We start from the raw sequence: 15,535 nt of genomic DNA, 5'->3' as shown, positions 1-15,535 counted from the left end.
CTTGGCGCTACCAGCCGCTGAGTCGCCCTCGACGATGTAAATTTCGCTCTCGCCCGGGTCACGCGAGGAACAGTCGGCCAGTTTCCCTGGCAAGACCGTGGTCTGTAACAAGGACTTGCGCCGCACCATGTCTCTGGCAGCTTTGGCAGCCTGGGCTGCTTGTTGAGCGGACATGGCTTTGTCGACGATGGCACCCAAGACCCTCGGGTTCCACTCAAACGTGTTTACAAGACTTTCGCCGACGATCGTGTCGACTATCCCACGCACCTCCGGATTACCCAGGCGGTTCTTCGTCTGTCCTTCAAACTCTGGATCTGGAACTTTGACGCTCACTATTGCTGTCAGTCCCTCCCGGACGAAGTCCCCAGTCAAATTGTCCTTTCCGTCCTTGAGCTTTCCCGCCTTTCGCGCCATGCTGTTGATAGTGCGCGTCAAGACGCTCTTCAAACCGTCCAAGTGCGTGCCCCCGTCTCCGGTCCGAATGCCGTTCGCAAAGCCGATCAAGAGATCGTCATACTGGTCCTTGCTCCACCGGAGGGCGGCCTCCACGGCGACCCCGTTCTTCTCACCGGCCGCGTGGATGACTGCGACGTCAGGATGCAGCTCCTCTTTGCTGCTGCACATCAACTGCACGTATTCCCGGATTCCCCCCTCATGAAAGAACTCCTGTCTCCGGCCTTCTCCGCGCTCGTCTGTCATGACGATTCTGATCCCCGCATTCAAGTAAGCGAGCTCGTCCAGCCTGCCCGACACACGATCAAATTCAAACGTCGTGCTGGTCTTAAAGATCTCCGCGTCTGGCTTGAATCGCACGCTCGTTCCGCTCGCGGAGGAACCTGTCACCGCGTCTGGGTCCGGATTGATCTCCATTTCCCCTAGCGGCTTCCCCCTGGCGAAGCGCATGATATGCACCTTCCCGTCGCGCCGCACCGTGGCCGTCAAAGACTCACTCAGGGCGTTCACCACGGAGACCCCCACTCCGTGCAGGCCGCCTGAGACCTTGTACCCTGAGGCGTCGCCACCGAACTTCCCGCCCGCATGCAGGACTGTCAGCACCGTCTCCAGGGCGGAACGGCCCGTTTTGGAGTGCACCTCGCAGGGTATGCCGCGTCCGTCGTCCGAGACAGTGACGCTGCCATCCTCGCCGATGGTCACTTCCACGGCCGTGCAATGCCCAGCCAGCGCCTCGTCGATGGAGTTGTCGACAACCTCAAAGATTAGGTGGTGGAGACCCTTGACTCCTGTGGATCCGATGTACATGCCTGGCCGCTTCCGCACCGGTTCCAGGCCCTCAAGCACCGTGATCTTATCGGCCCCGTAAGACCCGCCCACAGGAGTCGATGGGGGGGAACTCATGCTTGGTAGGGGCGGTGGAGCGATGCTTGTGGCTTCCATGCCCACGGTGCGACGTCGTCGGTTCGCCGTTGGCTTGACGCTGAAAGCACGTCGCTGGCTGTCACTGCTCACGCGGGTACTGGCCAAGGCGGAGAGTCCTGAAAGCCTCGGATAGGAAGACGTTGGAAAACCAAACACTCTCACACCGGACCAGCCTCCGATTAGACGCAGCATGACGAGGGCCATACCTCCCAAGGGCCGACTGAGCATGTCTGTGGTGAAGCAGATAGAAGCGGCGACGACTGAAAGTCTTGAGGGCAGCCGACTAACCATCCATGGATTACTCAGTCCAATATCCTGCCCTCGCACCCTGTGTTTTACGTCCAAGAAGTTTGTGTCGCAGGAATTAAAGGTGAAAAATAAGCTTGACCATTCATTCGAAGCACGGTCAACTACGGCTACAAACCCCAAGTTACCCCTCGTTTGTGTCTCAATTGCGTATCTCGCCTTCCCCTTTCGCGCCGTCATGGTTTAGACGGGGAGCGCTTAGTGCAGGCCTGGAGCCACCACTCGTACGCGGTCGTGTCCCACGTGTTGGGACTGACATCCTTGCTACATGTACAGGGCATGGATAAAGGGCATTCCTGTCCTCGGGACGGCCCGGTCATGTTTTTCCTGCGCGCACGGGCCTGAACCTAGTAACTTTCTGACTGCTTGTCTTGAGGCTTCGAAGAAGCAGCAACTAGGAACAACCGGTGAATCAATCACCGGCACAGTTTGTAGGTGAACCCGGCACTGGTGATCAGTAGACGCTAACCATACTTTCACATGTATTGCATGCAACTGTATGGAAATGCCTGCACTCTGTTTCGTTGTCTCTGCTTTTCTTGGCCGGGCTGGACCACGCCGCTCGCCTAATTTCAAAATTATGATGTGTGGCTGGCACCCCTACACCATGACAAGGTACCTCAACTCGAGGAACGCCGCCCACGCTGATCCAGTCGACATCTTTCTCACACAGGTAGTACACATTTGTGCGTGACCTGTTCAGAGGAGGCGGTGGGAAGTGAGATCTTCACGACCAAACCAATATTTGCGGAAAGAAGCGGCAGCAGCAGTCCCCTGAAAACAGTCTCCTCGTCTTATCATGGTCCGTTTTCTGCACCTTATCCGCCCCGTGCTCTGCATTGTACCGGAAGTAGCAGCACCTGTCGACCGGAAGATTCCTTTCCGTGAGAAGGTGCTATGGACGGTGGTGACACTTTTCATCTTCTTGGTCTGTTGTCAAATTCCAATCTACGGGGTGCAGTCAGCGAAGTCGTCCGATCCCTTCTATTGGATGCGGGTCATTCTGGCTTCCAACAGGTAAGACAAAGGGATAAGACTCTTTCTCTGGTTTTAATTGTGGGCTCATGCTTCATTTGATCCGAGGTTGTCCCTGTCTGCCTCGAGTTCCCGGGAGAAAACTCGTGAGACCGAGTCGCTTGCTTTCCTGACCTCTTTCCCTTCGCCCTCGCAAATTTGCCCTGTCCCCGCAGGGGAACTCTTATGGAGTTGGGCATTTCGCCGATTGTCACGTCGGGTCTAGTTATGCAGCTCCTGGCAGGCTCCAGGATCATCGAGGTGAACCAGTCGCTCAAAGAAGACCGGGCTCTCTTCTCGGGGGCGCAGAAGCTCTTCGGCATCCTGATCACCATTGGCGAGGCCGTCGCCTACGTCTTTTCGGGCATGTACGGGGACTTGAATAGCTTGGGGTGGGGCAATGCCATTCTCATCATCGCGCAGCTTTTCATTGCCGGTATGATCGTCATCACGCTTGATGAACTCCTTCAGAAGGGCTACGGGTTGGGCTCTGGCATCTCCCTCTTCATCGCCACCAACATCTGCGAGAACATCATTTGGAAGGCTTTCTCGCCCACCACCATCAACACGGGTCGCGGCACGGAGTTCGAAGGCGCGATAATCGCCCTCTTCCACCTGCTCATCACCCGCAGCGACAAGATGCGGGCCCTGAAGGAGGCTTTTTACCGGCAGAACTTACCCAACGTCACGAACCTGCTCGCCACGGTCCTAGTCTTCATCATCGTCATCTACTTCCAGGGTTGGCGCGTGGACCTCCCGGTCAAGAGCCAGCGCTACCGAGGCCAGCAAGGGACGTACCCGATCAAGCTCTTCTACACATCAAACATGCCCATCATCCTCCAGACAGCGCTTGTCTCCAATCTCTACTTCCTTTCCCAGCTCTTGCACAAGCGCTTCTCGGGCAACATCCTCGTCCGCCTCCTGGGCCGCTGGCAAGAGGTGGAAGGCCAACAAGGACAGTCTGTGCCCGTGGGCGGCATCGCCTACTACATCTCCCCGCCGCACTCCATGACCGAGATCCTCAGCGACCCCTTCCACGCCGTCTTCTACCTAGCATTCATCCTCTCGTCCTGCGCGCTCTTCTCCAAGACCTGGATCGAGGTCTCAGGCTCCTCGGCCAAGGACGTGGCCAAGCAGCTCCGGGACTCCAAGATGGTCATGAAGGGACACCGAGACTCCGCCCTCGTCCACGAGCTCAACCGTTACATCCCCGTGGCTGCCGCCTTCGGAGGCATGTGCATCGGGGCGCTGACGGTCGTGGCGGACTTTCTGGGGGCCATCGGGTCAGGCACAGGCATCCTACTCGCGGTCACGATCATCTACCAGTACTACGAGATGTTCGTCTCTCAAACGGCGAACCCGGACGCAGGCTTTTAAGGGATAAATTAAGATGAAAGGAGAAGTGCTCTGCGACCGTAAGTTTCGGCGACATTTTAGGAGATTGCCCGGAAAGCGGACGGGGGAGGGACGGTGGAATAGGAAGGAAAGTAAAAGCAAAGGGGCGGAGGAGTTGAAGAGTCCCACGCTCATGACAGCGGGTTGGACATGAACTTTTGCCATCAGAGGGAGAGATAAGAAGCAGATGGTTGGACACATCAGAGGGAAGCATAGGAATCGCGGCTTGGAGAATTAAAAAGGTTTCAGCTCTAACTGCCATGCAGAGAAGAAAAGAGAGACATCTTGGAAGGTCACATTGCCTTGGCCCGCAACGTCTACCAACTTGTTTTTATTCCTCCCCTTTTTCTCGCGCTTGTACGGCCAAACCGCATTCAAGAGACTGAAGACATGGGTCATCGGTCTCCAAGCCAGCCTTTCTGGTATCATGAATGCAGCATCGGGGACGCCTCGCTTCCTCTCAAATCGTCCGTACGAACTAAACCGAGATGCGGATACTTCCTTCGCACGGCCCGACCCGACGTACATGTGACATACATTTACCTGCTTCTAAAAAGACAATCCATCAGTCACTCGTTCCCAGGCCAAAACAAACTTTCCCCCATGGCGGCTCCCTGTATGCATCCCGTCTCCAGACTTGAGAAGACAGGAGACCTGATCGTCTTCGCTTGCGTTAAGATAACCTCGCCACTTTCTGTTCTTTTCTCTGTCCTGCACAGTCGCAGTCGCCCCAGCGCCCCTGAGGCCCCGTATCGCGCATTTGTAAGATTTCACAACGTCGCCAGTTTTCTGTGTGGTTGAGCGCCTTCTTACTGTTGCCCCCGTGTTGGATGGCATCATACTCACAGTACGCTCACACACACAAAAACAGCGAAGACGCATGCCGTCAAATAATAATTCCGGAGATCAAATGTACTTTCAGCAACATGAAGTCGCAACCTGACGCTCCTATCGATCACCATTCCGGTGATAATTTCCAAAGATCCTGCGCCACAAACTGTCTGATTTACATTCATTCAAGGCTTCGTCCCACTTTTTCGGCTTCGACTCTCCCAAACCATCACCCATTTCCTTTCCTGCTCCATAGTGCACACTAGCCAAGGCGTGCCTCATCACTGAACTTTGCTAAAAAATTTCACCCGAACCCACAAGACGCCCATGGCAGCCACTCGATACAATATCGACAGCGAGACCAGGGCGATCAGGAAACCAGGGAAGTCGGAGTCCTTTATCTGTAAAAAATCAATGAGGAAAGAGCGTGCGGGCCCGTCTATGTGCCCCACTTGATTGAGCACCATGAGGGCAAAGCTGTAATTCATGACCGAGATGTCCTGGATCCATCTTAGGCTTGGAGGTACCGAGTTCCTTTCATAGAGCATCCCAGAGAAAAGGATCATGGGCGTAATGAAGAGGGGCAAGATTGATAGACCCACGACCGGGTTGGCCGAAAAAGACGATGCCAGGTAGCCAATCGATTGTGCCGCAAAATTGACGATGAAAAACAAGAGGCAATACCATCCAAAAGCCACGGCGCTCGGCGCGAGACCGACCATAAAGTAAGGCAGAATACCCATGATCATAAAGGCCAACGACGGGGGCTCACTGGCCAGCGTGCGACCGAGAAAGTATCCCAGGGGAGAGTTGACGCCCGCGTAGTACTCGCGCATGAGAATGGCGAAGTCGAAGGGGAAGTTCATGCACACGGCGATGGAGGAAGCGATCAGGAGGGTGACAAGGAGGGAGAAGAGGTAGCCGGCAGTGTTGCGGCCGTTGTCGTGGGGAATTTGTTGAAAGTAGAGGACGCCGAAGACGAGTCCGAGGGCCGTGTTCATGAGCACAGCCACCGCCAGCCCCACATACTCCCTCCGCTGAGAGAGCCACGACCGCCACAGATTCGTCCTAAAGGAGACGGCCCAGTTGGAGGCGCCCGGCCCCTGCACCCCCACCACCTCCTTGTGCCTGTTGTTCACCCCTAGGGGCGCCAGGTCGCGCGAAAGCGTCGATTTACATGCAGCCACCAATTTCCCGCTGGAGGTGGACTCCACCAGCAGAGAGCCACTTACGTTCCCTGGTGAGGCCAGTTCCTGCCCGCCCACCCCACCGGGTGCCCCCGCCTGCCCTGCGATCACTTTCGCCGATGCCAGCTCCAGAATAAAGTCTGCAGGGTTGAAATATGAAGGACACCTATAACCTAGACCTTCCAGGAAAAGAAGCAGCTTGTCGCGCGGGCCCCAGTAGGCGAGCTCGCCGTGGCTGGTCAGGAGGGTCACATGGGAGACAAGCGTGAAGACGCGGGAAGAGGGAGTGTGGATGGCTGCGAGAACTAGGCGCCGGGGGGCCTGGACCGCGATGGATTTTAGCAGGAGGCAGACCAGTTCTCCCATGACCGAGTCGAGCCCCGACGTGGGCTCGTCCAACAACAAAATCCGCGGATTTCCCAAGAGCTCCGTGGCGATGTTCAGGCGCTTCCGCTCCCCCCCCGATATGCCGGCGACTAGGTACAAATCTCCGCCCCCTATCTTCTGATCGCCCACTTTCGTCAGATCCACCTCCTCCATCACGGCCTCGACGCGTGCGATGCATTCCTCCAGGGATTTGTGCCGGCTTAGATGGTTCAGCGCGTGGAAGACCAGGTGCTCCCGCACGGTCAGGTGCGGAAAGAAGAGCTCCTTCTGGTGCACGTAGCCTGTGTGGGCGAAATAGGCCCCTGTCAATGCTTTACCGTTCAGGGTAAGACTGCCCTCGAAGTCTCGCGTCCGCAAGGCCAGACACTGTAGGAGGCTGGTCTTGCCGCACCCAGACGGTCCCATGACGGCGTTGAACGACCCGTTTTCCGCCCGGCCCGCGATGCTGCGGAGAACTGTGAGACTTTTTCGCTTCTTGAGCTTGATCTCATACTTTGAAATGTTCCACTCTAGCACCACTCGGGCGCATGTGCTAACGCTCTCTCTGTCGTCCACAATCAGCCTCCCGTTCTCGGTCTTCACGTCCTTCGGCTGGATAGGTAGAGGAAAGGCGATGTCCACAGTCACAAGAAGGAAAAGGATACCGGCAAGATTAAGCATCAAGCAGACCCCAAAGCAGCAAGGCACATGCAAAGGGTGCAATACACGGGTTGTTCAGAATTTTCCTACCGGCTGGAAATACTACCTTCCCTCCTATCATTACCCTTTATTTCTCTCCTTCCCGTCTTGAATCCCTCACCTTGACAGAGGCCGAGGAAGCCAGATTTTGAGACAGTCCTGCGCTATGCAGGGTGGACGTGGTTGTTTCCTCGTCACCAGTCTCCAGGTCTGTGTCTGTGACAATATTGGCCTCCAGCTTTCCGAGATCGATGGAATCGACCATGGAGACGAAAGTCTCAAGCGAAAAGGGCACTCACAAATCACGAAAGGCCAGCCAAGCGTAGTATGATCCCCTTTGTGACTCTGGCCCTGCTTTGTACAACATGAAGGTCAATTCAATCCAGAAACATGCTCAACGAGTCGTCAAGGCACAACGATCTGCGGACACCATCATCACAACCTATCTCCCGATCGACTCGAGCCAGCAGAGACCTCCACCAGTGTTTGGTGTGCACTTTACCACGCACACCAAACGAAAGAGCTGGGACAACAATGCACACCATCTCTGTACTGTCAGCACATGCTTGTCTTGTAGGCAGAGCTCCTCGATCATGTTCATGTGAAACTTTCGCCGGCCATCGCGTTTGGTCTGCGGAGACCGACGTGTGAGACGTGACTGAGAAATTGAGCTCCTCTCGTCGTGTGCGGCTCGTCTTGTTAAAAAAAAAAGGGTAAAACCGTCTCTTGCACCCTATAGACATGACAATGGGCTGGCAAGATTTGCCTTAAACGAAGCAAATTGTTAGGCCACAGAAGCCGTGGAGAAAGCATTAATTTTCTCGATCTTATTTCGGTTTCTTTTCGTGTTATCCTTGCCTCTGCCTTCCATGACGGGCGCTACGAAGGCTTAAGCGTAGCCGCTTGACAGGACACAGGTGCGAAGAATTGTCGATTGTAGATATTGAATCTTTGATCGACTCCTTTCATCCCGGCTTTCAGAAACAAGGAATAGGTCGCGGAATTTCAATAATGATAATGACACATACGTCTTTTGGTGCGGACGATTTCTGAAAACCTGTCTTTATCTTGGGAGCATGCCTGTTTTTCTCACATTGGATGACAGTTGGACTTGCCATCGTTTCCACCCAGTTTAATAGCGGTGCTTTGGTTCAATGTCAACCGTCTACCACTCCTTGCGCCGGGGCTTCCCGATGGCGTAATGCTCGAAGCCAATCTGGCCTAGCTTGGCCTGATCCAAGATGTTACGCCCGTCAAAGATGAAAGCCGGCTTCGCCATTGAGTCGTAGATGCGCTGATAATCATAGTTCTTGAACTCGTCCCACTCGGTTAGGATGGCTATGGCATGGGCCCCCTTTGCCGCCTCGTACGGGCATTCGGCGGTGATCACGAGCTCGTTCAGACCTGGCACGGTCTTCTCCGTCGTCCCTGTGCTGTACTCAAACTCCAGCATCATCTGCTCCCGCGTCACCTTAGGATCGAAGACGTGGAGCCGTGCGCGCTCCTCCAGGAGATTCCTGCAAACAAAGACTGAAGCCGTCTCCCGAGTGTCCCCCGTGTCCTTCTTGAAGGCGAATCCAAAAATGGCGATCCTCTTGCCCGTCACGGTGTTGAACATGCGACTTACGATCAGGGACGAGAAGCGGGACTTCTGGTAGTCGTTCATCTTGATGACCTGGAAGGACGGGCGCGGTCAGGAATGAGCGGGCGTTCCCTGTGAGCATAAGCACACCCCACCCCCACACCCCGAATTGTGCGCTTCCGCTGCTCCGTTTAGCCTACCTGATTCCAATACTCTGCCACCTCCTCCAGCCCGAAACTCTCACACAAGTAGACCAGATTCAAGATGTCTTTCTGGAAGCAGGAGCCCCCAAAGCCGACTGAGGCCTGGAGAAATTTGGACCCAATCCGGTGGTCGGAGCCGATGGCCCGCGCCACCTCCGAGACATCCGCGTCCGTGGCCTCGCACAAGGCGGAGATGGAGTTGATGGAGGAGACGCGCTGGGCCAAGAAGGCGTTGGCCACTAGCTTGGAAAGCTCCGAGGACCAGAGGTTCGTGGTCAGGATCCGCTCCCGGGGGACCCAGTGAGCGTACACCTTCACCAGCTTCTCGATGGCGGCCAGCCCGTCCGGTGTCTGCTCCCCCCCGATCAAGACCCGCCCGGGGTCCATCAAGTCATCGATGGCGGTTCCCTCCGCCAGGAACTCCGGGTTGGAGAGGACCTGGAACTTGATGCCCTTGTCGTTGGTGGCCAGGACGCGGCGGACGGCGTCCGCGGTCCGGACGGGCACTGTCGATTTCTCTACCACAATCTTGGAAGAGGTCGAGACCTCGGCGATCTTCCGGGCGCACAGCTCGCAGTTTTTTACGTTTGCGGCGCGTCCGGCTCCGATACCCTAGGGTTGGATGTAAGACACGGGAATGAAATCAGTTGAAGCACGTGGTATACAACACGTTGTCGCCGTCATAGGTGGACATTGAGTTCAGTGTTTGTCCTAAAACGTTTGGCAGGGAATCCTCACGATCATGTCGTCCCAGGGCTTTCTCGAAGATGGCACGCACCGTGAGTTTAGTTGGAGTGTTAACCGAGACAAAAATCAAGTCCGCGGCAGCAACCTCTGCGTCGATGTCGACGGAGAAGAAGAGGTTCTTGCCCCTCGTCTCCTCGACCACCTCCTGCAGGCCCGGCTCGTAGATGGGGAGGTCCTTCGAATTCCACGCGTCAATTTGGGAAGTGGAAATGTCCACCACAGCCACGCGGATACGCGGACATTTTTTAGCGATGACGGCCATCGTTGGTCCACCCACATAGCCTACCATTGGATGTCAATCAAAACGTAAGGAGATGGATTGTATTTTGAAAAGAATACGGTGGTAGCAAAGCCCATGTAAGCATGCATTTACGACAGGAACCTCAGCACTTACCGGCTCCCATACAAACAATACGAAGTTCCCAATCTCCCATGCTATCTGAATGTAAAATCTACCCGCTTGTCTGTCCATTTTTTGTGTGAAGGCGTGGATGAGTTTGTTGAATCGTGTTGTTGCGTTTGCTGAGTTCAAAGACAGTGTGCAGCGACAAATGGACAGATGATTCATACAACATCAGGGCCATGAACGAAGGATCATCATGAAACATTTGAATTACAGGAGCAATGATATAAAGCTGTCTGTTTTCGTGTCGGAAACGTGTTGATGCATTTCGCGTCAACACGCCATGGGCGGGGTCAGAAGGAAGACCAGAAGTGTGGATCTCTCTCCATCCAGCATGAGGCTAGTGCTTGGGGCTTGCCGTCGAGAGCGGGGCGGTAGGTTTCTCAGGGATGCGCTCAATTTACCACTACACTCGTCACGCCTCCCGCGCTAAAATGCACGTCACGAACGGGGCAATAGAGGCCCGAGAGCCCTCCACGTTTTCGGAAGACGTACGCTGTTGAGGTGGCGGGCGACTGCCAGCCTCCGGGCCGGGCGTTTCGAGCCGTTTCGTTCCCTGCCTTTCGAGCCGCCCGTCCGCAGTCTGAGCGCGGCCTGCGAGCTACCAGGGGCCAATTATATCCCCCGTGGGCTACAAGGTTGTGAGCTGTTGACTCTTATGTATATCTTAGGATGAGTTGGTAAGTGGATGCTCATGCCGTCACCTGTCCTTCGCTTCGATCTGAACAGGCTTTCTGAAGGGGGAAACGTGTCTTGATCGCGTTCTTCGATGGAGAGAGCAAGGAGGGGTGGCGGCCAAGGGGGCTTTGGCGTTGCTAGCATGCGCATGACCACAGTGTCACGTATGACCATATTCTTTGGTGTAGTGTTGTTGGTGGAACTGGTTACGCTGGTTTGTATCAAACACTCGACACTCCCCCGGGATCCTGCGCCGGATACAGGGCACATGTTCGCACACGCGCCTGAATCACAGAAAGAAGGTTTTTCACGCTCACAGGAAGAGAGACGTGAGACCATGGCGATAAACGAAACACTCCCCTACGAACCTCCACGGTTACCTAGTCCCTTGACCGTTGCATGTCTTTCCTCCCAGCGCACGGTGTCCACCACGGCCTTCAATCTGGTTCGTATCCTCATGGAACGTGTGGATGCAAATTCTATAAGTGGTTGGGAACACGACGTAGTCGGCTCTCGGCCTAACGAACGCCTGGAAGATATCCTTCCGAAGGTGCATGGAAAAGTAAGCACGGTCTACAAGTCCCATGCGGGCGGAGCCGAGCATCACCAGCACGCCGACTTCGTAGTGGTCACCTACCGAGACCCGTACGAGATAATGTGCAGCATGGGGCGCATGTTCCAGCCCAAAATTTTCAGGAGCGAGCACAAAGCCGTGGAGAAATGTCGTAAGATGGCAAGAAACGAGGCCGGGATCAAGGACTGGGCGGGCAGGGAGGGAACACGGTCCCTGCACATCAACTCCGACGTCTTGAAAAGCGCGGAGGGGATGACGGAGGTAGTGAGGCTGCTAATGGAAAAGTGGGGTGTACAAGGAGGCAGCCTGGATCCCCGAAGCATCACCAGGGAGGTGATGGACCTAGAGTCTCCGCCCGAAGGCGTCTTTTCCGTTGCCAATCCCCGGAGTGAGCTGCACCCCCACCACATCACAGGGTCGGGGGACACGGAGGGCGACTGCGACGTCTTGAAAGAGGTGCTCGCGCAGGACCAAGTTTGCCGTGCCTGGCACGACACCTATGCGGCCATGTTCCCGGAGGGCAGCCCCTCCATCTTGGATGAAAGGTCGGCTCACGCCGCCGTGGAGGAAGCGAGGCGCACTCTGGAGAGCGGCGGCTTTCAGATCCATAATGGGGATACAGGGAACGCACGGCCGAGCCACAACGCCAAAAGAGAGCGCCTGGCTTCCAAAGAAGCTAGAAGCCACATAAGAAGGCACCAGCAGGGTCGCGGGGCGTGGGAGGCGGACGACAGGAGCGGGACTGGCGGGCCAGACAAGGAGAGCCACAGCCAAATATCTGCTGGCGAGGACGCTTACATGGACGTTCATGCCTCCTCTGAGACCGCATTTCCTTCCGACAAGTACTTCTTCTGCCTTCTCAACGGCGGACTGAATGATATCACCGTCGAGATGTGGAAGTGCATCGAGTTCGCCCGGACGACCCAGCGAGTTCTTGTTCTCGCGCACGAGAACTACAACCCAGTGGCCGCTCCGTGGACGCCCTACTTCACCCTGGAGACCATCCCTGGCCTGAGGACCATGACCCCTTACCAGGCGGCCACCGCCATCAACCACCGGGGGAGGGCCGTCAGCGTCTTCCCCTCGCGCCTCCAGCACCACCTCGACCCCTTGCTTGGCCCCAAGCCCGCACAGGGGGACTCTCCCGAAGGTCTGGATCCCCGACAGCCCTTTCCTTTCAAATTCGAGAAGCTCAAGCACCTCAAGTTCCGCTTCGAGAACACCTACCACCAGGACGTGGTCGTTTTTCACCGGCAGGGCAACGTGGGCTCCGGCGTGGTCGCGCTAAGACACATAAAATTTGCCGAGAGTATTCGAAGCACGTTTCTTGAACGTTGGTCGAAGCTGGAGAAGCCCTACGTGGCCCTGCACCTGCGGCGGACTGACAAAAGCTGCAGCGACGAGAAAATGGAGCGATTGCTTCAGGTCCTACACCGGATGGGAACTTCAGACTTTTGGCCAGAGGGACCCATATACGTGGCCAGTGACCATCCAGAATTGCCTGAGGACTTTCGAGAAGAGCTGGAGGAGAGGCAAAAGCGGCAGGTGGTATCTTTCACATATCATCCGCCGGTGCACGAGCAACGAAATGCCTTGCATGAGGATCCTGATGAGCAAAAGATGAAGGAGATGCGTCGCCATAGTTTGGGTATAGAAGGCCTTCACTTGCATGATGACTTGAGCCCCAAGGAGAAGCATCAGACGAACATAGATGCTTTTGTAGATTTGTTGTTACTCGCCATGTCTGAAGAGCTCCTTACCTCGTGCGGAGGCTACAGCCATTTGGCAAGGGAGCTGCACCAAAATCAAGACGTTGTCTTTTCAGTCCTTGGTTTGCCAGCACCAGGACCAAACGATGACCTAGATATGCTTTTGGAAGCCGCTGCAGCTGCGAGAGTTGAACCAATAAAAGGAAAGCTAGCGGCGGAGTAAATAGTTAGGGAAATTCATGCGATGGCCGGGTTTGATGGAACTCAAATAAAAAAATAAGTAAAAGAATAGATAAAGTTTCTTCGTGCCGGCGGAGATGTCTTCTTCCGCGAACAAGAAGGGCGCTGACAACGTGCTGATACTCAGTTTCACGGCTTTCTCCGTGATGCAGGGCAACCACTCTATGCCTGGTGCTGTCCCTCGCCCTGGAGGATGGAGGGTCCAGCGAGGCTTCTGGAAAGCCGTGGGGTCTCCGAGTCACTCTTCCGTTCACTTGCGAGTGCGCCATGCCCCCTGAACAATGACGTCAATACTGAATTCTTTGGCACTTTGCAATGAGCACGACTCCTGAAGTATGTAGGGTTACGGAGGCTCTTGTTGTCATTCTTGGACGAGAAGATACTTCCGGTTCCAGGAAGCTTCCAAACCTGCCCCCCTCACTCCTTTGTTCTTTCTCAAATCTCACGCCTTTGCATCCTGTATTTTCTTTGTACAATCCGCATGCTCATCACGTGGACCGAAATGCTCCTTTTAAATCCTTTTGCAGTGAACACAGATCATCATGCTTCGACAAGTCTTGCGTCGTGCTCCCAGCCGGGCACTTGCGATGCAGATGCGTGGCATGGCAGGTAAGCACTACAGATCCTCAGTGGAACATTTATAAGGATAAGGAAGGCAATATGACTATTGTGAGGGTGATATTAGCTGCATGGTGAATTGAAACGCTGCCGGCAGACGACTTTGGGGATGAGAGTGAAGTGAGTGCTCGTACACCTCCTGGGAGAATGTTCGTGGCCACGGGAATCAGTCAGGTCATCACCTTAAATTTAAAGCTCGTGTCGTTTTTATGAGCCATGGAATCTTTGGCACGCCACTTTATTGACAAACTTCTATGATCACGTCCCTTCTCTCCTCACCTCTTCTGCGCCACGGTTTCTTGCCCCTAACCTCCCCAGGCGGGAAGGACGTTCGGTTTGGCGTGGACGGCCGCGCGCAGATGCTCATGGGCGTTGACAAGCTGGCGGACGCCGTACAAGTGACGTTGGGACCAAAAGGCCGGAACGCCATCATCGACCAGCCGTTCGGAGCCCCCAAGATCACCAAGGACGGCGTGACGGTGGCGAAGAGTATCGAATTTAAGGAGCGTTTTGTCAACATGGGCGCCGCGCTCGTGCGGCAGGTGGCGAGCAAGACCAACGATGTGGCCGGGGACGGGACCACCACCGCCACGGTGTTGACGCGGGCCATCTTCTCGGAGGGTTGCAAGGCGGTGGCGGCCGGGCTGAACCCGATGGACCTGAGGAGAGGCACGCAGCTCGCCGTCGACCACGTGGTGGGCGTTTTGAACCAGATCTCCCGCGCCGTCACCTCCAAGGCGGAGGTGTCCCAGGTGGGAACGATCTCGGCGAACGGGGAGAAAGTAATTGGAGACCTGCTGGCGGACGCGATGGAGCGGGTGGGCAAGGAGGGCGTGATCACCGTCCAGGACGGAAAGACGCTTCACAACGAGCTGGAGGTGGTGGAGGGGATGAAATTCGACCGGGGCTACATCTCCCCCTATTTCATCACCGACAACAAGACCCAGACGGCGGAGCTTGAGAATCCCTACATCCTGCTGGTCGAGAAGAAGATCACCTCCATTCAGTCCCTCATCCCGCTCCTGGAGATGGTGGTGAAGAGCCAGCGGCCCCTGCTCATCATCGCCGAAGACGTTGAGTCCGAGGCTCTGGCTACGCTGGTGGTCAACAAACTGCGGGCCGGGATCAAGGTAGCGGCCGTGAAGGCTCCAGGCTTTGGAGACAACAGGAAGGCGACGCTCCAGGACATCGCGGTGCTGACTGGGGGGCAGGTGATCAGTGAGGACCTGGGCCTGAAGGTGGAGAATACCACGGAAGACATGCTGGGCACTTCCAAGAAGGTGACAGTCTCTAAGGATGACACCCTCATTTTGCACGGAAACGGGGCCCGGGACGCCATCGACGAGCGCTGCTTGCTGTTGAAGGACTCCATCGCCGCCACGGCCTCGGACTACGAGAAGGAGAAGCTACAGGAGCGCTTGGCGAAGCTGTCGGGGGGCGTGGCGGTGATTAAGGTGGGCGGGGCCTCGGAGGTGGAGGTGAATGAGAAGAAGGACCGCGTGGTGGACGCTTTGAATGCGACGCGGGCGGCGGTGGAGCAGGGCATTGTCCCCGGGGGCGGGTTGGCCCTGTTGTGGGCTTCCAAGCAGCTGGAGGACGTCAAGGC

General features: G+C 55.8%; 2 protein-coding genes across 2 annotated transcripts; both read right to left on the bottom strand.

Moving 5' to 3' along the window:
- Positions 1-5,395: 5,395 nt before the first annotated feature.
- NGA_2002910 (abc subfamily abcg) lies at positions 5,396-5,931 on the bottom strand (the record flags this gene model as incomplete). Its single annotated transcript, XM_005855374.1, has 1 exon — positions 5,396-5,931. A coding segment is annotated over one exon (536 nt), but the record flags the coding sequence as incomplete, so codon positions are not given.
- Positions 5,932-6,228: 297 nt separating this feature from the next.
- Positions 6,229-6,655, bottom strand: NGA_2028900 (atp-binding cassette sub-family g member 2; the record flags this gene model as incomplete). The annotated part of the gene is made up of 1 exon (XM_005855375.1): positions 6,229-6,655. A coding segment is annotated over one exon (427 nt), but the record flags the coding sequence as incomplete, so codon positions are not given.
- Between the last annotated feature and the right edge of the window lie 8,880 nt (positions 6,656-15,535).

This window comes from Nannochloropsis gaditana (assembly GCF_000240725.1).
Source record: "Nannochloropsis gaditana CCMP526 unplaced genomic scaffold scaffold214, whole genome shotgun sequence".
Lineage (NCBI taxonomy): Eukaryota > Eustigmatophyceae > Eustigmatales > Monodopsidaceae > Microchloropsis > Microchloropsis gaditana.
Note: the sequence above shows the minus strand (reverse complement) of the source record. Positions and strands in the feature narration are given on the sequence as shown.